General features: G+C 40.2%; 4 protein-coding genes across 6 annotated transcripts; 3 read left to right on the top strand and 1 right to left on the bottom strand.

Annotated features, from left to right (window-relative positions):
• Positions 1-569: 569 nt before the first annotated feature.
• Positions 570-9,055, bottom strand: LOC117769334 (septin-8-A-like). Of its 2 annotated transcripts, none has more exons than XM_034598184.1 (10): positions 8,887-9,055; positions 7,161-7,275; positions 6,835-7,030; positions 6,233-6,419; positions 5,977-6,138; positions 4,990-5,086; positions 4,577-4,745; positions 3,789-3,921; positions 3,500-3,690; positions 570-1,294 (listed from the first exon to the last, which is right to left on the bottom strand). In XM_034598184.1, exons 1-10 carry the CDS (start codon positions 8,914-8,916, stop codon positions 1,240-1,242), a joined length of 1,335 nt encoding a protein of 444 aa, XP_034454075.1. In that variant the 5' UTR covers positions 8,917-9,055; the 3' UTR covers positions 570-1,239. The 2 variants fall into 2 exon arrangements, with proteins under 2 accessions (XP_034454075.1, XP_034454076.1); XM_034598185.1 differs by having other exon boundaries at positions 1,200-2,231; positions 8,887-9,007.
• A 917-nt stretch (positions 9,056-9,972) lies between these two features.
• On the top strand, positions 9,973-12,791 carry sowahab (sosondowah ankyrin repeat domain family member Ab). Its single transcript, XM_034598182.1, has one exon. The coding sequence runs from the start codon at positions 10,493-10,495 to the stop codon at positions 11,864-11,866; it is 1,374 nt and encodes a 457-aa protein (XP_034454073.1). The 5' UTR covers positions 9,973-10,492; the 3' UTR covers positions 11,867-12,791.
• A 1,891-nt stretch (positions 12,792-14,682) lies between these two features.
• Positions 14,683-18,171, top strand: gdf9 (growth differentiation factor 9). 2 transcript variants are annotated; one of them, XM_034598187.1, is made up of 3 exons: positions 14,683-14,770; positions 15,026-15,327; positions 16,548-18,171. In XM_034598187.1, exons 2-3 carry the CDS (start codon positions 15,201-15,203, stop codon positions 17,474-17,476), a joined length of 1,056 nt encoding a protein of 351 aa, XP_034454078.1. In that variant the 5' UTR covers positions 14,683-14,770; positions 15,026-15,200; the 3' UTR covers positions 17,477-18,171. The 2 variants fall into 2 exon arrangements, with proteins under 2 accessions (XP_034454078.1, XP_034454077.1); XM_034598186.1 differs by lacking the exon at positions 14,683-14,770 and having other exon boundaries at positions 14,800-15,327.
• A 1,324-nt stretch (positions 18,172-19,495) lies between these two features.
• Positions 19,496-22,486, top strand: LOC117768913 (cytochrome b-c1 complex subunit 8). The gene is made up of 3 exons (XM_034597397.1): positions 19,496-19,618; positions 20,880-21,046; positions 22,307-22,486. The coding sequence occupies exons 2-3, from the start codon at positions 20,893-20,895 to the stop codon at positions 22,399-22,401; spliced, it is 249 nt and encodes an 82-aa protein (XP_034453288.1). The 5' UTR covers positions 19,496-19,618; positions 20,880-20,892; the 3' UTR covers positions 22,402-22,486.
• Positions 22,487-22,492: the final 6 nt, after the last annotated feature.

Here is a 22,492-nt window from a genome sequence, read left to right as displayed (position 1 = left end):
GTTGCCATAAAACCATGCCCATGTCCTAACATTGTGAGCCGTCATTGGTCACACCACCAATGACGCTCATGCTGCTGAATGACAATTGGCTACATTTACAGGCATTCTCGATTAAAGCCCGCCCTTCACAAAAAGGAGGACCAATCACTGTTAGGGAGGCGGGACTATGTTGTTTTTTGATTAATCATGAAATAAAATGATGATAAATTAATGAAGCGAGGTTTACTTGTACTTCCATAAAGTGACAATATAGATACGATTTAAACACTATCGAGCTTCTTACTCTAGCAATTGATAAAATAAAGGCTATGAAAAGATGCATCTTTACAACAAATCAGAAAAAACAGCAAATGTGTTATTTTTATGTAAAACTTTAGGATTTCTTCTAAATGAAATTCACTGACTTTATATATTGAGCAAGCATTAACACGCAAAGCTGCCTCTTCTTTTTAAAAAGGGACATCCACTGGCAGGTTTCTGGAACAATCTGGAAAGTGCTGAGACCACAGGTTACAACAACATGTTTTCTTCTCTGTCTATGGGAGCGGTTATAGAGAGAACAACACACATTTTCAATAAAGTAACTCTTTATTAACCAAGGATATACAAATCTTGTCGTGGGCCCACTCACACCCACCATACAGATTTACTGACAGGTTTAATCCTGAATTGGTCTACATCTAGGCTTATTTAATGTAACAGCATTACATACAAGTCTGAAACTAAGAAATACTCCCAGCTACATCTTTCAGACACAAAATAAGGGTTTGACATGTAAACATGATAATGTACCTTTTATAATGAGTAAATATATTTGTACTATGATTGATTTAAAGTGCATGTAAATCATAATATAATGCTCAATCTGTACAACCTTTAACAGCAATTCTACGTCACTTTATAGTATACTTTATACTTCACAGTGTAAACTGTCCTCAGTCAAAAACTACAAGCAAAACATGGCAGATTAGAGAAGGTAGCACATTTAGTACAAAAACGGAAAGTTTGGCTATGACGACGTTTTAATCATCATGGGAATGAAGGTTAAGAGCCATGCGGAGACCATGCTACAGAGCACTGCTTAAAAGTTTCAAGGAGAGTTTAGTAGACAGGGAAGACTGCAGACTGACTCACCTCCAGGGATGTTAAGTGCATTTCTATAAAACTTGTTATTTCACATTGTGAAAATAATACACTTCATTGTTAGTCTGTGATCATTTTGCTGTGGTAGAAAATCTTCTAATTCAAATTCCTTCCTGAGGTTAAGGAGCAGGCAGATGGAAGACTAAAGAAGCTATGGAAAGGAAAGAAAAAACATTTCAATGAACAAGCAAGTCTATAGATTAATTAACAGCACAATTTATTTACAACTGAGATTTAGTGCAAATGATAGTTAAATCAGCATTTTGTTATTTATCCTGTTTATTACCACCGACTGAAGTCAAAAGCAAAACTGAAGCTAGAATTAAATGACTCAGACAGAAACACTGTTAATAAACCAAAAGGATCATAAACCATGTTTGGGAGATGACAGTAGGTACAATATGAATCATACAAATGACTGATGTGATGGGAAGTGAGGACTGAAAGAACTAAAGGGGTTTGGGTTCTGCTGACATAGAGATAAACTGATCCTCTATTTGTGTTTTCAATCATAATTTTTTATTGTAATGAAGGCAAAATATTTGCTGGTTTCCAGACTCACTGTACAAAAATTCAATTATTTTCTCAGTTTTATAACAATGCAATGAGTGGTGGTTAGATGATTCAATTATCTTACCTAATCATCTAACTACCAACAATTAAAAAGATCAACCATCAGTATTTTTATATCCACTATCAAACATTATCTATTACAAAAAGAGATTCTGACTCAGTCTCCTGAATCTATGAAGTGCTTTCAGTGTCTGAGAAATATAGACTTCAGAATTTGGACACATTCATGGACAGAAAATGAAAAATCACACGCTTCATCTTATGAAAACAGTCCACAGATTTGTTATCATGTGTCCCGCAGAGTCAGCACCAGGAACAAATTAAACACACTGAGCAAAGCTACCTTTTTGATCCAAAAGTACACAGTGGCTTAGAGCCACCCCATTATTCAGGCTCACATACGTGCACCGTCACTGTGTCATTGAGTCCACACATACAGTGTCAGTAAGTTATAACAGCCTGTTTTTCCCATGCTGACGGTGGACACATTCCTGGATGTTTGATCCATAATTCAACTGAAAGGGGAAAAGAAATAAGACAACATATGGAATAAAGAAAAAAAAAGCAGGATTTGAAGTATGGTAGAAATCAATAGAAAAAATGAAAGACAGGAATGTAACAGTGTTGTAACTTCTTTAAGCATCCATTTTCTGTCAAAAAATGTCATCTGGAGAGGTTGAGGGGTCCAACTAGACATTTCTGTTGTATTAAGTGTGAGGGGCAACTTCAACATTCATGGAGATTTTAGCTTCCTGTTTAAGTTGCATGTTGGAAAACGCAACACATCTTTGTTTTATTAGAACAAACACATTTAATCCAGTTTATAATCATTAAGTGTGGACAAAAGATATGAAGATGTGAAAGACAATCAATCATTGTAAACTGAGCAAAGACTTCTCTTAAACTTGCAATTTACGCAAATGTGTTCCCCAGTACTTTCAACCCCTAAACATAAAGGTTTTCAGCTCCATATTAAAAACATGTTAGAGAGAATTTCAGTGTATTCTTCTAACACTGATTCATTGTTTAAAAGACATTATATCTAAATATCCATGGACATTCAGAATGAAATAAGGCAGCAGTGGGTTTAAAAGTTTTTGACACTTGCATTATCCAATACAAATCTATTCTCTACCGTAACAATTAACTTCTGGGTCTAAAACTAGCTTGTATATTGTAGCCAATGGATCACTGGCTGCAGCATTTGAGAAGTAGATATAAATACAGAGTTGAAATTACATCTTGAGCTCAGCGTGCCATTACACTGGCCACATTCATATTTTCACTTACTGTGTAAAGGCCCTTGAAGCCAGTGAAAACTTAACCAGGCTTCTGTGTTTGTGTATATTTGGGTCTATATAACTAAATTAATCCTGATAGTTAATGTCTCCACCTGCAGAAATGACTATGATTCAATGTGGGGTGTCTGAGCACGATCTGCCTGAGCATTAGTGTGACCAGTTAAACGTAAACAGAAGTGCCCCTGCCTGAGATACAGTCTGCCAGGTCAGCCTGCAGAGACGCAAGCATCAGGCAGTGTCATGCAAGCTGTGAGCCTTCTTACTGTGTCTGGGCACACAGTGTCAGTCTGAATCTGTGCCTGTATCAGTTTCTGAGCCAACATGAATATAATGTTTGTGTGACAAATAACAGGTTATCCTTGACCTGCTTGAGAGATCATTGTGATTAACTTTGTTTGCAGTATTAACACTTGCTTTTAAATCCCCAAAGAAACCAGTTGAGCAGCAATGCAAATCAAACACATACAGAAAAGCAGACTTACTTCTTCTTGTCCTTGTCCTTCTTGAACGGCTGTTGTGAGCAGCCCTGCAGTGCCTGTCCCATCAGCGTCTCAGCTGCAACCTTTCTTCTGTTGAAGGCGTTCATCTCTTCCTCCAGTTCCCGTCTTTTCTCTTCCAGATTCTTCTTTTCATCCTGGTGCATCCGCTTGAGCTGCTCGAACCTCTCATGAAGCTAGAGATGATGACGATAATGATGGGACAGTGCACAATGTGAGACAAACCAGTCGTGGTGTGTTTTCATCAATTTTATTTCATGATGTCAGTCCTCACCTCTTTTTCCTTTTCTTTCAGCTCCGCTTCTGTCTCCTTCACTTTGCTGACAAACATCTGCCTCATTTCTTCCTCTTTGCGCTGCAGCTCCACAATGAACTCCTTCCTCTTGGCTTCGTATGTCTCCTGAAGGCTGATGATCGAAAGGATGGAAACGTTCAATTCAATCTGAAGCCATTTAGGAACAGGACTAGTAAGTAGTAGTAGACTAGACGGCTGTAACACCAGCAGAGCTGCTAGTGCTCCGGGTGTATCTAGCATCATCCACTGTCTCAAAATTGCATGCGTTTAACAAAGGCTGATATTTTGTCCTGTCTCTGATGATGTTTAGGGTCAATGTTGTCTCCTCCGCTCCAATGAATAATGAAAATATTATCATGATTTTTGTTGATAATAAATAAGATATAAATCTTGGTAAAATTACTTTAGTTTGTGTATCAGTACTTTGTGAACATTTCACATGATAATACTGATCATTTGGGTCATTTGTGATACAAAATTTCCCTACCATTTCATCTCTATTTCCAACATAAAATAAAGGTACATTTTTTTGTTTTAATTTCTGTGGACACAGAACACAGATATGGTCAATCAGGACATGAATGTGATACATTGACCTAAGTTACCCTACAGGAATGTAATCTGAATGAATTCATTTACATCTCGCCAAGTTACATAAACATGGATTTCAATGTGCTGTTAAGAAATATTAATTTATCAGCCATTGTGGCCTCTCCACTGAGGTAAATCGCCCAAATGCATTTCAACAGCATTATGCCTGAATTCACCTGAAGGACTGGCTGTCAGGGCCTGTGTCCTTGAAGCCCATCTCTTCCAGCTTGCAGCGACGGTAGAGTTCATAGTGCCGAGCGTGCGTTTGATCACGGAGATCCTCCATGTTCACACGCAGCAGCATCTCCCTCAGCTTCACAAAGTCACAGTGGTTTTCATTCTCCACTGGAAAAGAAGAGAAAAGGCTTGGTTATTTAACCTTTTTGCTTTTACTGAAAATCTTAATTGTCAACTCTGAGTTTACTGCGCTTGTAAGAAAGAGAATCAGGATAATTATATATATAATGATATAATTATATTACATCTTATCTGGAAAACTAATAATAGTTCAGCAGCAGGCGTCGGACTAATTAGCTCTACTGTCTGAGAGAATTTAATGATGCTTGTCAAATCAAATCAGTGGACTCACCCTGTACTATTCCCCAGGGGTACAGTCTCGCTTTCACCATCTTATTTCCTACTTTAACGTCTTCTACACTTCCAACCATAGCGAAGGGAAGATGTGTCTGAAACATAAAGCAATAATACAGTGTGGTTAAAATTATAGATCTTCTTTCATATGCAAGATCAAATTTTTTTTATTACAACATGTATGGATTCAAAGTTTGGCTTTTATTGTGCTATGCAATCTCCAACTTTGCTGTAACAATCATTAAATGATATTCATGATACTCTGACTGACACAATACAACCCGCGCCATGGAGTTATGTTTTCGTCTGCGCCCGTTTGTTAGTTTGCAGGGTTATCAAAAGCTACTTAATGATTTCCAAAACATTTTGTGGAGGGGTCAGCTGAGTTCTACTAGAATTACTACCATTATATTATCATATTTCTCTATGTAGAATGCTGAAAAAACACTGATCCAGATATGTGGGCAGTGATTCAGAAGCAGAGTGATTCCTCTGCCCAGGCCCAGCAGTCCACTTGTGAAAGCACATTTAAATTCACTAGATCCAGATTTTTATTTGGATCTGCACCACATTGAAGACACTCTCAGATTTTTCTCACCAAGATCCAATAATAACTTTCTGAGAAATCCGCCCTGCACGGATCTGCACCAAAATTTAATGGGTTCTTTCCTGACCCATGCCGCACCTTTTCTCCCACCTTTTTGTTGTAATCCGTGCAGTAGTTTTTGCTTAATCCTTCTAAATAACAAACAAACGCAGATGAAAACATAACCTCTATGGCGGCGGTAAAGATAGGTAGAGGCTAAAAGAGAGAACAGTGGTGGGGGAAAGTGAGAATAAACATTAACTTGTAATCTGTCTCCTTATGTGACCGACAGCCAAAAACTGAATATTCCTACTGTTATAACAACAATCACGTACAACATATATATATAACATATACTATGTTTTGCATTGTATATGTGGTTTTATTTCTAGGACTTACATTCATGGAGGAGTTGATCTCTGCAACGGCCTCATCCTCTGTGGGGAACTGATAAATCTGAACTCCGTTGCTGACCAGCTCGCTCATGATCTTGATCTTTAATTTATCCAGTTCACTCTTGGAAACTGTGTCTGCCTTTGCAATGACAGGGATGATGTTCACCTGCATGGAGAAACATAATATTATAGTAACAGACTAGAAAATGAGTCAAATGAACTCTTGAAAGCACACAGTGCAGGACACTGTGCATGGTTACCTTGCTGTCCAGTTTCTTCATTGTGACGAGATCCAGAGACTTCAGGGAGTGGCCGTTGGGAGCAATGAAATACAGGCAGATGTGGATTCTTGTGTCGTGGTAGTTGAAGAGGGAACGCTTGATTTTCAGCTCTTCCTCAAGATACTTTTCAAACTGGGTGTCAATATACTCAAGAATCGGTTTATAGCTGCAAAAAAAAAAAAATAAGCATTGTTATTTTGTGCTAACTTTTATGAACATTAAACTTTGAATTGGGTTTTGTTGTCAAAAAGACGTGTAGTATCCTGGTTACAAATTCACACACTAAAATCCCACAGCCAAGAATCCTACAGCCTTTTATGCTGCTGTTGGAGCACTCAAATGTCTATTGAGATTGAATTCGTTCCACCAGTCATTCCCTTATTCCTTTTCTTCGCCTCCAAATTCACATGCCAACAGCCGGGCAGATCTATCTCTCAATTCCATATTGTGTAAGGGTGTTGGCGGAACTTCCAGAGCAAGAGGGAGAAATGATTAATAGCTGAAGCTGAGAAGAAATCCTCATAGTTATCAGAATGGACACCCTAACGAATTGATAAACAAACATCTAAAAGAATAAGTACCTTTCATCTTTGTTGATCTGGTCTCCAAACCCGACAGTGTGCACGATGGTCAGCTTGAGGTTGACATTGCTCTCCTGCAGATCGTACGTCTGTGGGCGTAGATGCACATCGCTCTCATAGTGGCTGGCTTCCTCGTTTTCGAATGTCGTATTGAAAAGAGTGTTCATCAGCGTTGACTTGCCTATCCCTGTCTCGCCTAGGGAGAAGATAATAATGACACGCCAAGATACAGAGAAGAGCATGCAATGCGTTTGTGCAGCAATCACAATGAATGCATGTCATGTCCAGAGCAATGATCACGAAAGTCCCTCGACTCTTCAACGTACCTACACAGAGGATGTTGAAGCAAAACCCCTGAGCGACTGATCTGCTGACCAGCTGATCTGGAAGACGGTCAAAGCCCACATGGCCTCTGAGCTCCAGGTTTCGCTTTTCTTCACTCTGAGGTATTTGGAAACAGGCAGGACAAAGAATACATTATCATCAATATTTCATTATTTAAGCCTCAAACCAGAAGTATCTCAGGAAACAACGACAAAGCAAAGCAATAAAATGGGAAGGTTAATAAAATCCTTCTGCTGGATCTCGTACCCACATTATACTATCAGGCTTAAAAGCATTCTTTTCAAATGAAGTCACACTGAATTGTCCGTCCTATTAAACATTTCTGTCCGAATATCACAAACCAAATTTGTCTTGTAAGGATTCCTTAAAATGCGCAAGAAATAAAATCCTAATAATCATCTGGAGTATCTATATCTAATAAACTATATTAACAGGCTTCAGTTTGAGAGAACAATTTCATGTTTTAGTAACTTTAAAAACACAGAAATTATAACAGATGTGATTTTATTCAAACGGTTAGAGATCAAAATACTTTGCGTGCATTGTATTTTTCTAGTGATTTAGCACTACTTGTGTGACAATGACAACTCTCCAGGTTCATTAAAGTCCCCATCCACTTAAAAATGTTTTTTTCTCATTGCAACTCACTTTGGTGTTTGCCCTTTATCGTGCAAAGCTTCATACTAAAAGCCTGTTTTCACACTCGCCAACTAAAGATGCAAAGTTTCCCTGTGCAACCTGACACTTTAATTTTAACGTGCGTATTTCTGGATGGGGAACTTAAATATAATGCTGACACTAAATAATTTTGTCTATATTTAACGCTAATTACATCTAATGTGTTTTGCCCTGCTTGTACAAGCCTGGGGGGGGTTCATCCCTCACATACCAAAAACACCCTGGGATGCTGGCATCTTGCAAAAGGCTCAACATGAGGACTAGGATGCGTTCAGCACAACACAAACACACACACACAAACACACAAAGAGCTCTTTATGTGATGTTATTTCTCAGGGTGGGAGGATATCCAAGCTGCTGGCTGGTACCCTCATCACCCCCCCCTTAACCTACTTCAGCAAACTCTCCCATCATTTGCAGCTCAGCCTGTAAACACAAGGCTAACACACACGTCAGATATGACAGCATTCCTAATGAGCACGTTGGCACGAATTGCATGTCTGGCTGATACACGGTGAGATAGTCGCTGAGCAATGCACCGCTGAGTCTCGAGGAGCTGGAATAGCCCTCACCTGACTGCTACTTATGTTTATCCTCTTAACTCGCCCTCTTGCTTCCTGCTGTCCCTGTTCTCACACACACACGCACACGAGTGGCCCTTGGCTCCGTCCTGTGCAGTGTTCAGCACACACACCTGTCACACGCTGACAGCGGAGTGCCGAAGCTCCGGCTTTGTGCTGCCTCACGCTGCACAGCAACACTTCCATCAAAATGGTCGCACGACGCATCGCTCGTGCTGAACCCTCCTCAGCCTCCATCTCATTCATTAGACATAACGAGCCTCCTCTTCCTCCTCTTCCTCCTCCTCGCCACCACCACCGCAGTGATCCCGCTGCATCCCTCCCGACACATCTCTCCTCATCACCACCTTAAGCTAGACTCTATACATACGCCTGCATCCTCCAGGCCGGCGGGGTTTGACAGCCACCCCGACACGAACAACACCGGATCGTGAATCATCGCACTTACCGCGAAAGCATCCATCTCACTGGCCGCCATCGTCACAAGTGGCCGTGTGCAGGGAGGATTTCTTCAAGCAGAACTGCTCTCCACATCACACACTCCTCTCAATATGGCCACTCGGAGGCAACACCCCCTCGGTGCTAGGGGGCGATGTTGCAACATCTCCGAACAGACTCCTCACTGTGTGTGTGTTTGTTTGTTTGTTTTCTGAACTCGGTGTAAGATTTGATTAACTCACTAAATATTCAGATAACCTGCTCTGGTAGACACGGCCAAGTGTTGCCACGGAAACGTACAGCTATCACGGAAACAATAGAATAATAATAATATATAACACTTAAAGTGCTTAACAAATAAAAGACATACAGATAATATAAAAAAAATCCAACCCAGTCATTAAATTATTAATAAAAGGATAAAACACTAGCATTTATAATACCCATTACAATAATAACAACTAATAGAATTAGGTAAAACGAAGGAACGCAATATAAAAGTATGTTTTAAAGGAAGCTACCGTCCTGCTGTATTTCATGGGTGTTCCAGAGCCTCTGAACTTTTGTTTCCAAAGCTCTGTCCTTCTTGGTCTTTAGCTGAGAGTCTGGAACAGGTCCCTGCAAGAGGATCTCTTATTGGTCCCAATGTGGGGAGATGTACCGTGTTACAGCAGTAAAGTTAACAACTATTTCAATTCAAATACATTTTGTTTGTATAGCGCCAAATCATAATATACATTATCTCAAGGCACTTTACAAAGAAGGTCATGACTTTAAAAATAATAGAGAAACACAACTATGTAAAAAAAATAACATATAAACAGAAGTGACTGTGTCTTTAGTCACAATTAGAGGGGGGTTTCCTTGTATTCAAGGGAAAAGGAATTTACAAAATAGCAGACACGTGCTCTTTACATCTTGGTAGATGCAAATTTAAAATCAAAATATATAAATTACAGAAAGCATTACAATGAGAATAGACGGATAGAAGATAGATCAAAAATAAAATAGGTTTCAAAAAAGGAATGATAATAATCCTCACATTTGTCATCCTTAAATAGATGATCAAATATTTCCAGTTTTATTACTTTATTCGATTTAATAAACGCAAGGGTCTTGAAATAGTCTTTTAACTCGTGCAAAAATTCTGTGAAATTGGGGGCGATGATTGATTTATAAGCGCTGATGTCAGCAACTCGTGTACCAAACATTTTCGCCGACTTTCCCGAGTTGTTCCGAGAATCTTCCCAGAAGGGAAGTTCATTTTCCGATTATTCTGACGCCACATGAACGCACAATGGGAGAAGTCGGACAATCCTGCAACAACAGCGACACAGAAAAGTTACATTTCAAGACAGTTCAAGGTCCCTCAAAGGAACTTTTTACGAAGGCTGTCTCCTAGCAACGCGACTCTCATGGCAAAGTAGCTTTTGAAGTGTTTGAGGGTCGTAATGAAAACCGGGTGAGAATGTGGAGGCGCCGGAAGCGGCAGCAGGTTGGTGGAGGACAGAGGAGACGGAGGAGGAGGGGGAAGCGGATAGAGAGGAGATTATCCCTCGGGCTTCATTTGAGCTGTCTGCCGCAGCTTGTCATATTTTCTTCTTCCCCTGGACAAAATGGCTCTGACCCAGGAGTCCGTCCTGTCCTTTTTACTGGAACACGGGGGGAAGGTGCAGAACTCGGAGCTGGTGAACAACTTCAGGAGCCAAATCAACTGCAGCGATCCCGCGGAAAAGCTGCACAATAGAGACCTTTTCAAGAGGCTGGTGAACAGCGTCGCTGTGGTCAGACAGATCGGCGAGGTAAAGTTTGTGGTCGTGAAGAAAAGGTACCAGGACTTTGTCAGAGAGCACGATGCACCGCCCGAAACACCTCTGGACCTCAGTTTCTCCGGCTACACGTCTCCTCGCCGAGCCGAAGCAGCCAGGATGATTTATTCCGACATTGAAAACAACAACATAGACAGCCCACTTAACACGTATTGCAATTATCATTATGGTGGTGATGGCAAGCATGTGCCTGCAGGGAGTGTGCGGCAGAGAATACCGTTATCCAGGAGTGTAAGCAGCGTGGAAGCAACCACTGTCAAAGTTTTAAATCTCTCCGGAGATCATGAGGTTAAAGCAAGGAAATCTGGAGCTGTATTTGCTGTGATAGCAGTGAAATCCCCTCAGAGAGATCCTGCACCAGCAATACATGGATCACATTACCAAGTGCATGGGCATGAATCTCCAGGCAAGACAATCACTTCGGTAAGGGAGGCTTCTCCACCATCAGTAACTCTACATTCTAACTTTCCAGCATGCAAGAAGGATGCAGTGAGGGGACATCAAGTCCAGAAAACCAGACAAACAGAGGACATGCAGCCTCCAGGGTTTCCCCAGGTGAGGCCCCAACACAAGACCACAAGACCACCAGAAGATGCTAAGGACACTGAGTCTGTGCCTTTGGAGCCATTAGCTCATGAGTGGTTGGTGAAGTGTGCTGCTGGACTGTGGGGGCAGATCCATGCTCTGCTGCTGAAGGACACACGGTTAGCACAGAAAAAAGACTTCATGTCAGGTTTCACAGCGCTACACTGGGCCGCCAAGGATGGCAACAGCGAGATGATACACAAGCTCATGAAGATCTCCAGAAAGAGAGGCACTTACATCAACGTCAACAGCAAATCGCACGGAGGATACACTCCATTACACATCGCAGCCATGCACGGCCACACTCAGGTGATGGTTCTGCTTGTGCAGCGGTATGGAGCCAGTGTTAATGAGAGAGATAATGCCGGTAAGAAGGCCTTTACCTACCTGGGTGAAGACGTGTCAGCTGAGGTCAGAGCACTTCTGGGAGGACTGCAGCCGGCTAAGTACAGGGAGAGGACAGAGGAAGACGACTACAGAGAGCACCCCAAAGGCCTCAACACTATAAGTAAACTGTTCCAGCCTCACATAGGGAGGAAAAACAAGACTACAGCAAAGTTTGCTCATGACTGGTGACAAAGACATGGATCACATCCATCAGTAAGATGAACAATATCAAGATTGAAAAAGACAATACTACGTCAATTTGTATATTCTGTAAATATAAAACAACCTAAAGCATTGTTAAGCATATGGTTTGGATCAGTTAGTTTATTTTCAAATGTGTAGTCTCTCAGTATTCATCACAAGCTCTTGCTTTCCTTTACAGTATATCACTACTATTTATGAATTGTATTTATAATCTTTTTTCTTTAAGTGAATTAACAACGATTTTCACCAATTTAACTTATTTTAATAGCACAATCTGTGATAGTGACCCTGTACATATGCTCATTACCCAAGGTGTATTAAATCCTTCAATTCTTGATTCATAAACTCAGTTTAAGGAAATATTAGAACAGACTTCACTTGGGTAACAGTTGCTGTCAGCACAGTGCACAACAGGTCATACATTAATGATATTCTGATCATCAAAATAAAATCAGTTAAAGTTCTTTACAGAAAACTGTCTAGAGATAACACTTGATACTGATGTAGAGAAATAGTGGTAGAATTTAATAAAAAACACACTTTTCTACTTCAGTAAAAGCAACAAGGCATGTGGGGCCAGTTGCAGGGAAGTAGTCAGGGTGGTGGAATGTCTCATTAATCAATTTCTTTGTGAACATGAGGTTGTAATAGACGAGATTCCTTTTCTGGGTCAACATGGGGCCCCTTCTCTGGATTGTTGTGGCAAAAAAGACCAGTAATGGGCATTATCAGTCTTGGCCCTGAAACCACATACTGATCATTTGTTCATATGCACTTTGCAAAGTTCATGTTGGACAAAAGGTATTTGATCTGAGAAAAATTAAAAACTATGGAAGTGTAGGATCATGTCTCCAGAGTTGTTCAGATAACTCAAAAACACAGTTTGTCATTTTTTGACCAATTAAAAATAAAATAAAAACACCTAAACATAGCGATTGATGAGCACAGCATTCTGTGACATTAACACTAAACAACCATGGTTTAATGAAACTTATTCAAATTGTGAAAAGCTGAAGCTTTTTCAAAAACATGTAGTGTCAGTGCTATCATCTGACCCAGAGCAAAACAACCACTGATGACATGAAAGGAGTTGAAGCTCATACAATGAAGCCAAAAGCAAAACAGAACCAGAACAATGTGCTTTGTCTCGTTTTCTGGAAAAGAAACTGCTTGCAAGAACAAAGGCCGGCTCTACTCGTACTGTAGTAGACTGAACTGTGTTTTTATCCCACCCCATAAACTTGACAAATGAGGTGATGCTGACGCAGATGATTATGAAAGGAAGTCTACCTCAGGAGTGTTTCCTTTATCTATTCTGTAAATGTTCCAAACATCAAAGTCTCTCCAACAATAGTGTGGTGTCGTCCAGATCTTACATCATTTCCTGTTTTTGCAAAATCCCAAGATGCACCCATTTCTAGTTCACTAAAAGCTGCTGTGAAACCGAACAACAAAGAGATTAGTACACATTTGGTAATGTACATGGTGAGGAACTGAGATACAGCCACAACTTAAATCTAAAGTCCACCTCATGGTCTCTTAAACACACACAGTATGGACTATCACTGAGCAGATCTCTATTGGGTTATTTATTCATTCTGTGATAGCACTTTTAAAAAAAATCATTTCATATTTTAGATGAAGTTAGCTGATCGACAAGCCATTATTGTCCTTTTAGTTGCAGTTTACATTTAAGCCCAGTAGAGGGCAATGTTTAGGAGAGATGATGTGGAACATGGGCTTTAAATGTAGCTTATTTATTAAATAGAAATACATACAAAACAAGAAACTTCTACTGGAAATTGATGTAAATTTATAATATGAATGAATATGAATTTTAATTGGATACCGCAATGTTGCAAATGTACATAAAACAACTTTATGTTCAGGGTGCATTATATCAGGCTTACCTCACATGTAAATATGTATATTAGTTTTTAAGAACAATTTGCTCTAAGTAAGTTATTTTGGCAACAATTTTATGTAAAACTATATAATTTTGAAGCAAACAGCCAAACTAGAAACTGCAACAGTGCGTTGCAAAACACCGCAGTACAGTACTGTGCCTCCTGCGAAAGATAAGGACATCCAGTGTACAATCAAATTTCAACTTTGAGTATTTAATATATTCGCAGCATTTTGTACCACACACCACGTCCAGAGGTGGGAATTATAAATCAATAGGTGATGCATAATGTAGCGTGTTCTTTCTGCCCCCTAGAGGCTAGTAGCGTTACAACAGCGTTGTTGTCTCATTTTCTCACAGAGTGAACGTGACAAATTATTCCCTATTGAATTACAACATTTAAAACCTGTTTAAAATGAAACAATACTCTTCAACTGGTGGGAATCATTACAGTAGAACAAATTATGTACTATGTATTAAGCTGGCAGTTTTTGCTAAAGTACAGCTCTAATGAAACGCTAGCTAGTTAGACCCTGTTAACTTTAAATGTCAAATTAGCATAACCTAATTAACCTGACCTAACATTGAGCAGGGTTTAGTTACTCAAAAAGAGCCTCATTACTATTTTCCTACATTACCTATTCCTGTATCCAATAGTGTGTGGCCAGTAAGTCTTTTATTTTGAAGTTAATGTGCATAATACTGTTAATTAAAATGTTAAAAGTGTTTTCTTCTGTGGAGAATCTGCGCTTTGGTCAAGTGTTTACTTTAATTTCCCTCTTTGTTGCGTTCTTAATGTGACTACAGCAGGACATATATTATAATCTTCCTAGATTATACCCATGCTTAATTTCACTGAAGTTATATAACAGTTGCTATAAGGATGGATAAGGGTTGGATAATACCATTGTTTCAGCAGGTTAAAAGATGATTTTATACTGTAAAGAAAACCTGCGCTAGTTGACGTAGCTCTCAGTGAAATGGTGACTTTACTCGTTGAATCTGGGTCGTTGTGATGAAGCAGGAAATGTATTTTCATATTTTGACCTGATTGCCCACACCTGCGCGTGTGGACCAGCGGCGCCACGTGCTCGGTGTTGTTGACCTCGAGCTGTCGGCGGAGGGACGCTCTCGGGTTCTTCGCAGGTTTCCTTGTTTATGATGGCGAAACCGATGCTGATGTCGGCCGCCCTTTTCTCTCTCCGCACGGTTGTCCCCCTGCTGCTCCTCACCTCCAGCTGCCCGCTGCTCGGGTCCTCTGTGGCGGCCCCCGGTGCTGCACTGCGCAGCCCGGGCGAGCTGAGCTTCCCGTACAGCAGCATCTTCTCCCCGCTGCTCAGAGCCCTGTCAGAGCACGGGGGCCCCATCTGGAGCCGGGGCCTCAGGAAGAAGACGAGGCCCGAGCACCGGTACATGAGGTATCTGACCGAGGTTTACAAGCCGTCCTCCCGGGTGCAGAGGAGTCTGGACGGGAGCACAACCTACAACACGGTGCGACTGATCAAGCCCCGAGATGAATGTCTCGCACGAAGTAATAAAGGTGAGGAAGTCAAACACACAGGGCAATGGATTGCACGGTGGACTGGCGACTAATTAGAATTAGCACTGATATCTAGAAAATGAAAGAAGAAAAAAAAAAAGTTGTAGTGGGCAGAGGATGAGTTGGAAACTGCTCCAGGGGCTCCAGACCTGCGTTTCCCTAAAAAGCCTCAGATTCATTGTGCTTGGAATGGCTGTGTTGATACAGCTCAATGTATATTTCATAGGGAAATTCACCATTTAATATCACGGTCCTGACAACTAATGATTTCACTTGGATTTGGGGCCCTGGGTTTGAATTACGCTTGGCTGACATGGCCAAAAATGGTATCAAGATAAAAATGTTTGTATCAGTTGATATTGATAATTATCACAGTAAATGTCACATTAATATTTTAAGTTTAAAGACTGATTCTTGTTTCTTAATGATGCAGTTTTAAACTCTTCATTATGCGCAGAGAATGACAAACGCTTGATAAACAAATCTGACATAGATCTACTTTGTGTGATAAGTCCTCACTGTGCACAATGAAATTAGCAATATATGGATATGTATTGGACATTTGATGTATTGTTATTCATGAAAATCGTATTGTGATCATTTGTATTGTTTTATTGTCCAGCCCTTTCTTACGTAATCATTTAGAATTTATATTGTGCTCATAGAAAATGATAAAATTGTGTATATGGTGTAATTTCCACAAATTTGACTGACTGGGAGTAAACCACAGAGGTAGAATTATTTTGGCATAGGACTTGTGGTTGTGCTTTGCATAATGAGGCTATTATGTGCGGCCTAGTTTGTCGTACAATATTCCCAAAATTAGCAAATGTGTGTTGGTTAAAACATTATTCTGGATCCACCTCCCGATATGGATCCCCACCAACATTTAGTTTGTTCTTCCCTGACCCATACTGCACCCTTCTAACAAGTTTCATGATAATCCATCCAGTTGTTTGTGTGTAATCTTGCTTACTACGAACCAACCAACAAACACATATTTATGGTTTTGGAGTTTAGCCAATCGTTTGTAGGACTTCCTTGGATCATGTCACGAGCATAAAACAGACACTCTGCTGTTTCTACATTTATCTGGTGAAACTACCGTGCACATGCTTTAAATGTTAAAGATATAATACTATTCAACTGCAACCCTATAGTCTCATACTACGAGTGGCATACTGCACAATAGTAATATGTCATTTTTTGTTCCCCTCCAGAGAGTTGTATGCAGGATCTTTCCTACAGTCTTGATCAAGTAAGAACAAAAGAACAGCTTCTCAAGTCGGCTCTGCTGTACAATTTTGACCATGACGGCCTAGCACCCATCAACTCTGTTTGCTACCTGAGTGTCAAGGAGCAGGAGCATTCAAACCATTGTCTGCTGTGTCCCGTAATCCACCATCCTGTCAACTTCACAACCGACGCTGACAGGAGGAGCAGGAAGGACTGGGTGGAGGTTGACATCACCTCATTTGTCCAGCCTCTCTTAAATTTTCAGAAGAAGAACATACACCTGCTCATCAAGGTTACCTGTCCAGAGGAACAAAGAATCAGGGGCAATGGGAGTTTAGGTCCACTGGAGTTCACCCTGAGGCCCCCTCCTCTGCTTCTTTATCTCAATGACGCCAGCAAAACCAAGCAACAGAAGTCACTGGTCGATGCCAAAGCGGGTGTAAAGCCAAGCACTGCAGCGAACGCGTTTCATAAGCAGATGGTGCTCAACTCAGAACAACGGTTTGGGCGTAAAAGGAGATGGAAGAGACAATGTCTGAAGAGCAAAGAAGGTGATAAAACCCTGCCTGAGCTGCTCCCGAGCTCTGTATTCCCAACAAGTCACTGTGCCTTGTATGACTTTAGGGTGCGATTCAGCCAACTCAAACTGGACAGCTGGATTGTTTTTCCTCCAAAGTACAACCCCAGATACTGCAGAGGCGTCTGCCCGAGGAACATGGGCTTCATTTACGGCTCACCAATCCATACCATGGTGCAAACCATCATCTATGAGGAGCTAGACCCCTCTGTGCCCCGGCCCTCGTGTATTCCCTCCCGCTACAGCCCGCTGAGTGTCATGATGTTTGAGGAGGACGGATCCTACGTCTACAAGGAGCTTGAAGACATGGTTGCCACCAGGTGCACGTGTCGCTAAGCTGACACACCACCAGACAGGCCCTCCAACAGTCGTCACCACTACCTCAGAGTGTCAGATATTCTGACCAGGCTCCGTGATTTCAGGAATTTATACAATTGTTGTGCATGATCTAGAGCAGGTGTGTTTACTTAAACGAGAAGTATTTTATCCCAATGAAAAACGTGACATTTATTTCCTTTTTGTTAAGGTGTGTCAAGAGAGGCTGCAGATGCATCCTCTTGTTCACCTCGCGGTTTGGTATTGAGTCCGACACACTCAAAGAAAATGTGTGTATGATTTTTTTTTTTTTTTTTAAGTTAGTTTTTGTTAACTTATTTTGGGTGGGTGGTCTTTCATTATTCTTTAATTTATCACAGTTGCCATGTTTTAAGTAGCCCTGTTGTGGATAAAAGATGAAACTGCAGTTACAAACCCTTATTGAAACCTTTTACATATCGTAAATGTCCAGAATGAAAGTTGTCAAGGTTTCAGTGTGTATTTATTACTTCTGGTCACTGAGTGACTGCATACATATGAATTGACTGCATTCATCTGTACTGGTTGAATGTGACTAAATGCATGTCATGTCTATTTATACAAATTTAATGAATTCACTGTGTCTGTGTTCAGTTTAAGGACATTCAATACTGAAATGAAAATATGTTGACATATTCTCTGAAAAGATGGAAAATAAAAAAATTAGCAGGCATCGATTTCAGTTCATTTTGATTTGTATAGCACCTAATCACAACATACATTATCTCAAGGAACTTTACTTAGTAAGGTTGAGACCTTAAATTGTGTCTGCGTACAGCCGGCTGAATTACTCAAACATCACAGGGGAAATGCAGAGTAAAGAAACAAGAGAAGGATTTTGACTCTTGCATTGGAGTGTTTGCTCTTTACTCCAGGTGTTGAGTCCACATGACCTTGCCAAATACACATCAGGCTACACAGGCACTCCACTTTCAACTAGAATGGCATTCAGTGAAGCGCATCCCTCCTCAAAGGCCCAATAGTCCTTAAAATGAGTCGAACTGCATCAAATTGCACATTTAGATATCGGTTCCCTAAATGTTTCATCAAGACCCATGAATTATTTCCTGGGCAAAAGGTGAAAATATCAAAAAACGCCACATTTTAAAATGATAAGGGATTTAAAAATAAAGCCCGGATCCACACCAACATTCAACAGGTTCTTCCCTGACCCATATTGCATAATTTCACCAAATTTTATTATTATTTAAATTTTGGTTTGGATCTGGATCAGGGGGCAGAGCAGGGATTCCTTTTTCCACTTTCTTTAACATTGCGAGAGAGGACGTTTTCCAACATTTTCACTGTTTTCCCTAATAATTCATGGATCCTGATGAAAAAAATCATGCACATTTAGGGAATCACTATCTGTGTGTATGAGGTTTGGTCGAGCTTGATTGGATTGTCTGAGGCATATACTCTGTGTGTCATTCTAGTTGTTGTCGAACTCTGTCTGTTCATTGGCAGTCACTTCATTCTAGCCAAACTGACAGGTTTCCCATATTAAACAATATTAGGCCTTCAAAAATATTAAAATGCATGTTGGGCCTCGCTCAACTCGCCAGTCGCCTGGTCAGGTGCCACACTTCACCGCTGAAGAGATGCATATTAATTATTATGATGTTTTTTCATTAGAGATTGTTGTATATTATATTATACTATAGGGTATATTCAGGTATACTATAGGGTGTATGTATTTATTTAATCTTTTTTTTTACTTATTGTTTTGTTTAGATATTTATATATAAATATATATAATAATGGTGATAGCAACAATGTTTATATTACATCATATATTTATCATTACTACAGTATAAACACCACATCCTTTCACCTCTCTGCTCCGCATTCCTCACTTGAGACAACAGCTTGTCCAAGCCAATTAAACATGGCCATATATCTGTGTATCACATCTATCTTATATGTCCCTTTCTGTTGTCACCATTTCACAAAAAAAAATTAAAAATACATGTGAACAATCCTTTGAGGGCCCTGACATAGAAGTAAGTCACCTGACCACACTCCGCGCCGACAGGTGGCGCTAATGTCCCCGGACAACCGGCGCTTGGATAAAAAGGAAGGACACAGGGTCGTCATTAGGAAACATAGCTGAGAAGCAGCACGGTAAGTTTCAATGTCACTGCTTCAAATGCGACGCGTCCACTCGCTTTTAGCACCTAATGGTGTCCAGTCTGTTTACTTTAGTGTGTGAGCAGGGAGGTGTGTTTTTTAATTTTCCGACCACGTTAGCGTAGCTGTCAGGGAAACGATTCAAACGCCTGTTTGTACTTTGGCAGCTAACAGCTAGCTTGGGTAGCTAGCTGTTAATGCTAACACCAGCGGCTAACAAGCTAAGAAAACGTCCAGTGCTCCTTTTATTCAGGTCGTTATTTCACAATCATCTCACCTTGTGTTTTTACCTAAACGATTATCATCTGAAGCGTTTATTAACGACGTTATGCGGGTTCGTCACAACCTACATTTAAAGCTCAAAGCGGATTTACTCACAGTTTAAATCTGGTATTCAAACTAACTACATATTTAATACAAGAGATTAAGTAATTTGTCCAGCCATGGAATTGCTTTGCATCAGTTTGTTAGTTATTTGTTGCGTGTTGTTCAGTTTGGCCATGTCATGGGTGAAACGGTGAACGATATCAATATTGTTAAAGGAAATTATTGAAAAGTCTGCATAGCCATGACTCTATTACTTTTATAATTATAAAATGCAGTGTTCAGGTAAATTAAATAACATATTTTACTATTGGTATTTAATAGTTTGTAATGTTTCTGATGTGTATTAAGGTGTATGAGTATGTATGTATACATGTACACTTATTTGAGCTGCAACCCAGATTTATTTGTGATGACATTATATATGATGTAAATTTGTCCTTTTCTGCCTTTTATATTTTAAGGTGTTTCACGTAATGCTATGCCCAGCGGAAACAAACTAAACTGCTGAATCTGCTAAATAAAAAAGGCCAATGAAAATCATCTGACCATGGAGTGAAATCCAGTAGATTTATAAATCTCTTTCAAGTGGGGAAGTTACACAAACAACTTTGAAAGCTTTTATTGCTATAGGTGTTTGGTCAAACTGTTTTCATATAGATCTGACTAACGGTGAACTCCATTTAAGTTTGTCCTCATTCTTTTTATGGCCCATTCAATTCGGCTGGAAATAGGTTTGTATTTATTGAACACAGTAAATTCAGAGTGGTTTAATTTTTTTCACTAAGAATCCCTGTCTAGAGTTTCTCCCTTTACTAAGTTCTGGTGTATATAAATCTATAATGTATGATTCATTCAAATATGACCATTGAAAATGCATTTTTTATGTTGCTGTTTGTCTGTAAATTTCTGATTTGTGTTTTTCTATCAGCTCACTGGTGATCATGGGCCGCCACTTTGGAGACTTGGCCAAGATCAGGCATGTTATCACATACAGCCTGTCCCCATTTGAACAGAAGGCTTTCCCCAACTACTTCTCCAAGGGAATCCCCAATGTGTGGAGACGGACCACAACATCCTTCTTCAAAGTTGGACCCCGTGAGTCTTTGCCATTGTATCCAACTCAACATCCAGGTGTTGACGTGCCTGGGTTTGAGTTTGACTGTTGCCTTATCACACGATATTCCCTTTACCTGCTCCGACCCCAGCTCCTGGTGTCCTTTTTTAAATGACAAGTCGCTGAAACCGTTTTAAGATACGACCTCCAAAAAATCCAGAGTATTTGCTACAGAGTTTACCAAGAGTTTGCCTTTCACACATGCACAGCTGGAGGTTCTCTGCACAGATGTGTTTACAACAACAAACCCTCTGCATTATTCAGGCGGGAGGTGGAGTAGCCGTGTGCCGCAGAGGCAGGAAGTGACTTATTAACTCTGCCGCGTAGATAACGTGATTTTTCTGTACAACACACAGACACACCTGCGTCAGCTCTTATCACCACAAACTCTCTTGACAACTTCGTCGCTGTGTTCTACGTGTGTGACACCACTTTTTCACAGGGAGATATTTGTTTTCTTTTTGTCTTATTCATTTTTGCGTCTGTTGTGCGTTAGAAGCGTCATCAGCCCCACTCGCTCACGGTGAATCCCCTGCTGTGTTTACACACAGACTTCCCCTGGGTTTCTACAGACTTAATACTAGGATGTCAGGCGAATTACATCCGTAGAAACTGCAGAGCGTCTCACTGGGGCATTTGCATTCACCCATGCACCTCCTCTGGAGAAAATACGTAGGAACTGCGGAGTCCAGTGCATGTCTGAAAGTAGCTTAAGTGATGAACTAAAAGTGGAAATTTTGTATCAATACACCAAATGACAAATTTCCAATGCATGTCCAAAAGTACTCTTCTCTATTACACTTCATGGCCTTGCAGTTTGAGTTCTTCAAACATTCTATACTAATGTTTTAAAGTAAAGTTTAAAAATAAAAAAGTCATTTGAGTTTTGGGTTGTTTTGCAAATAAGTTTTCTGGTTGTATAGCAAACGCAGCTAACCTATGCATATACATGCATGGGATCAACAAGACTCTTTTCTGTGACAATGTTTTTACTGTGCAGTATTTCAGAATGTTCTTACATTACAGTGCAGTATATGCTTATTTTCTCATGTATAATATAAAAGACTTACTTCTCTCTCAGGGTTACTCACATCTTAGTGTACAGTCAAGCAAGAAGAGCTTGAATTCAATTTAGATTTTATAATCTTTCAATAATAATAATTAATTATAATCTTGTAGATATGGTAACTTTTGTGTTAAGACTTTGGTGCTAAGTTGCTTTGTGATTTTCCTTTTTGCAGCAATGATCCTCATGTACCTGACATACACCTGGGGCAACAGCGTCCATGAGCAGGGCAAGAGGAAGATTGCTTCCGACTATGAGAAAGATGAATAAACACCTGCCACCTCCTGAAAGCGGCCATCTGTTGTTAATTCAAACTCTATGTAACCAATAAAGATGAGAAATATTTATGTGAAATTAGTTT

The sequence above is a fragment of the Hippoglossus hippoglossus genome, chromosome 10, assembly GCF_009819705.1.
Source record: "Hippoglossus hippoglossus isolate fHipHip1 chromosome 10, fHipHip1.pri, whole genome shotgun sequence".
NCBI lineage: Eukaryota > Metazoa > Chordata > Actinopteri > Pleuronectiformes > Pleuronectidae > Hippoglossus > Hippoglossus hippoglossus.
The sequence above is the reverse complement of the archived record's forward strand: the minus strand, read 5'-3'. Positions and strand labels throughout refer to the sequence as shown.